The sequence below is a fragment of the Alosa alosa genome, chromosome 18 (genome assembly GCF_017589495.1).
Source record: "Alosa alosa isolate M-15738 ecotype Scorff River chromosome 18, AALO_Geno_1.1, whole genome shotgun sequence".
Lineage (NCBI taxonomy): Eukaryota > Metazoa > Chordata > Actinopteri > Clupeiformes > Clupeidae > Alosa > Alosa alosa.
Window position 1 is genome coordinate 25,741,765 of NC_063206.1, and position 3,831 is coordinate 25,745,595.

Below are 3,831 nucleotides of genomic sequence, written 5' to 3' on the forward strand. Positions count from 1 at the left end.
TCTGTCGACACAATTTATTAGATTCTATGGCTCATCAGAGTGGGGAAATAAAATGACATGTAAGTAAACCATGTACATTCCAGTCAAATCAAACTACTTTTCTAGCAATACAACAATTATCTTTAAAGTGCCTTAGTTTTACACTGTTCTTTTACTGCATAGTTGTCTTCTTCCAAATAAACTTGACAGGGATATCCCGTGACAGTCTGTCAACAATGTGCAACGTTCAATGCATTAAGTCTGAAACCAAGATACTCATTTGTTACTGACATTGGCAGTAAGTAACAATATTTAAGTGTAAATATAAACTCAATGATGATTTAGATTATAAGGTGTAACCTCAAAACAAAATAAACAACAAGAAATGAAAAATAAAGATAACTGCAATAAAAACCGCAAGCAAAAGATGAACACCCAAATTAAGGCATACAGTTGTGTAATAAACTAATGAGTTAAAGTTATCTCATTTTGGTTTGCAGGAAAGTGCGTGTTTCGTTAAATACAATAACATATGGCCATAATTATAGGGGACTAAGATAAAGATAAAGTAAAAAGGCACTGCGAGATGCCTAGTCTAAAAATACACATATTATGGAGATACTGTACATTGGGCATAATATATGCAAACCTATGTGTGCCTCAGTAAAAAAGCACACTGGTGAGTCACAGGCTTATGGTAACTGGTATCAAAACAAGATGAACTGGGATGAAACCATTTAAACATGACATCTGCTCCTGAGGGATTCTTTGCTTTTTTTGCTGAAATTTATAGATGACCATAACAGACAGAAAAAAAAACAACAACCTGGCTGGTATTTTCAAGCAAATTACTGTATCATATTGTTTTCATATTCCTCATAATAGGGCATTCTTTCTGGGAGGACGAAGTTGGTGTAATCGAAGTCGGAGCTTCCCTCCTCCATCCCTGAGCTCTCCTCTTGTCTCTGCATCAGGCTGTCCATAAGCAACTGGTCACCGGAGCCACGGTCCAGGAAGTCAGGAATGTGCTTTCCAGCCTCGGTATTGTCGCCTGACTGCTCGTCTGGTTCCAGGCCAGTCTCATTTGGCAGTCTGCAAGAAAAACAGAAGCACAGAGCCATTCGGGGGTGAGTCGACATCCTCTTGGCCCTTCCTGTGATTTTTCATACAGCCCGCAGGGAATGTTCCTTAAGCCCCCACAGCCACCCCCCACCCAACCCCCTACCAGGCTCTCCGCCCTCCTGGCCTGTTGCCTTGCATGACCAAAACTAGACACAGTCTAAACCTTTTGAGGGTGTCTGACAAAAGCAAATGTGTGAATGTATACTGAAAGGGCCCACGAGGGATCCCACGGCCCATGCAGTCCTTGTATGTGAAGACATGTGGGGCCAAGCTGGGGTTCATGTATGCATGTAAGAAGCCAGCAACAGAAGCGGTCTTAGGTCACTCTCTTCCCGAGGTGAGCTTGAACACACCATTTTATATGTGCACCCTTTCAATTGAAATAAACTTTTTGTGTCTGGGCACCAAAAGTAGGCCTTGTGCACTTGCTCATACCAATTAACTGCCTCAGCCAAGTGTATGTATTCACTTGTCTTACCAAACCAGAATCTTTCCCATGAAAATCATAAAAGTTATATGTAAATATGAGTCAATCGGTTACAGTTTTCCCCAAATTAAAGTGGTATTCAACATGAAACACTATGAACATGCCAAATTGCCTTCGGCAATACTGTAAACAGATTACAAAGAATTTCCATAAAACCTGTGATATGGAGCAAGTGCCTGTTTAAACCTGAGTGAGGGAAATTTCTTTTCCAATGGATAGCAATATCTGAAATACTTATAAACTGTCTATTTTGTCCACAACAATGTCCTAATAAGCTTTTTAATATTATTGACAACGAAGACAAATTGAGATTACAAGCAGATCTCCACAATGAGCTGAGCCAACACTATCTGTTTGGTTTTGGTCCAGTTACTTAACAGTAGGTGTCTCAAAGCCTAATTACAGGTCTCTGGAGTGAACTGCACTGCACTGCAAGATAATTAAATCTGTCCTTAAGGTCTTTAAATGGCAATTACAATGTCACATTACATTTCAGACGCCCTCTAAATGTGTACCAACAATTAATATGGGCTAATAGAGGAGATTTTGAATCTGACAGGTTGCATCCTGCATAGCCTATGTTGAGCAAAAAAGTGGCTGTTGAATATATTGAAATATCTTCTTCCTTTCACAACCACGGCTTGTGCTTGAACAACAGGCTACATGAAGCAAGAGAGCAAGATTGATCTGATCAGATGGGACTTCCACCTAGACCTAACGCCTTTTTTTACCACCAGAGGAAGCTGTTTGTTGAGCCTTTTTAGTGACTTCCTTTGAGTGTCTAATGTCTAATATCTTTCTACTGGCCCATCTGACCTACAGCAATAAAGATGTATTGTTAAGTGAATGTAAAGATATTTGGATGTTGAAAGCCTATATTGTCAAATATACCATTCCTTAAATAATCAAAAAAAGTTAGTCTTTGCCTGAGAGTGTATTCTCTGTACTTCTCCATTTTGTTTTCTAGGTGGTTTCTTCACAGAAATAGATGATTCATGTAGATAATGTTTATTAGTGAGAGTCTTCAGATTTCACGATGTTGTGACACATTAAAAATATGGCAATATTTCATGGAACAAATCTGTTTCCCCATTTTAAGAAAAGTTAGAGCTCCTCATCTGTTGTGGGTTAACGGAATTAATTAGCAAAAACCGAATAGGTAAATATACAAAATAACTAACCTGTTTGAAGTTTGAGTGTTTCAGTTTTGTTCTGAACTTAAAATGTCAAAGCTTAGGCCTACTCACATTTCTTGGACCGCACTTGATGGAAGACGTTTTGGGGTGTCTGGGTATTTATCCAGGTTAATCATGGGACCCTTCTCTTCCATACAATTTGGATTCTTGCTATCTGGACGACACCTCAGCCACATGTACCTGCCTTTAGTAGGAGCTCCTAGAAACAGTGGAGTGAAGAGAAAAGTTAATTTCTAATACCACACAGATACGTGCACACTGACTTCCAGAGAGGTCCAATAACAGAACGGAACCAACAAAACAAATTTAAACTATTCAAAATGACTAGCCTAACAAACCATCGGATACTATAACTGGAGATTAGCTGAGAGTTACAGCTTCATTAAGACTTCAGTAAAGTTGAATGGCTAAATAAGCACGTTTACCTATCGCGTGGGTGTATGCGCTACTCTGAACCCAACATCATCAAGACCACAGAGCACACATAACGGATTATAAGGTAGACTATCAATTTCAGCTTTTTCCTGTCAACGTTGTTTTTACTTTCGAGTACTTCAATTGTGTTATTTTAATACTCAAATAACAAATTAATTCGAACACAGTTTATATTCGTATTACGCTATTTAAGAGGGTTTTAGGCTACTTACCAAGTACTGATTCACCAATAAAGCACAAAACTGCGAGCATCACCAATTTTCCAAACTGTGCCATTATAAATTACTCTAATCGCGCACGAACAACAAGCGAACCAGTTAGTACGACCTCAGTTCAGTCAAATCATTCGCACTGTACAATAATACCCCTGAAGACCCTGCCCATATGCGTCATTGTTTCCTGAAATCAGCCGACGACGTCTTCGTTGGGCAATACGTTTACATCCGCACTGGAAAGTACTCCTCTTTGCTTGCCTTGTGGACACTCTATTAGTTAATTGCGCATTGCTAGATGGTGGGATATCACATATCGATAGAAGATGGTGTCCGCTGGCCACTTTAGGACACTTGTTATCAGTTGTGATAGAATGTGAGTGGGGGGGGGGTTCCACTG

At 39.5% G+C, this 3,831-nt stretch overlaps 1 protein-coding gene across 1 annotated transcript; it reads right to left on the reverse strand.

Moving 5' to 3' along the window:
- On the reverse strand, window positions 1–3,585 carry srgn (serglycin). Its single transcript, XM_048269762.1, has 3 exons — window positions 3,432–3,585; window positions 2,836–2,983; window positions 1–1,071 (listed from the first exon to the last, which is right to left on the reverse strand). The coding sequence occupies exons 1-3, from the start codon at window positions 3,493–3,495 to the stop codon at window positions 828–830; spliced, it is 456 nt and encodes a 151-aa protein (XP_048125719.1). The 5' UTR covers window positions 3,496–3,585; the 3' UTR covers window positions 1–827.
- Between the last annotated feature and the right edge of the window lie 246 nt (window positions 3,586–3,831).

What these genes read in the sequence shown, in the direction of transcription:
- srgn (XM_048269762.1), bottom strand. Translation starts at nt 3,495, where the DNA reads ATGGCACAGTTTGGAAAATTGGTGATGCTCGCAGTTTTGTGCTTTATT. An exon ending in TATTGGTGAATCAGTACTTG is followed by an intron (nt 2,984 to 3,431) that starts GTAAGTAGCCTA and finishes CACTGTTTCTAG; the next exon opens with GAGCTCCTACTAAAGGCAGG. An exon ending in TCAAGTGCGGTCCAAGAAAT is followed by an intron (nt 1,072 to 2,835) that starts GTGAGTAGGCCT and finishes TTTTTCTTGCAG; the next exon opens with ACTGCCAAATGAGACTGGCC.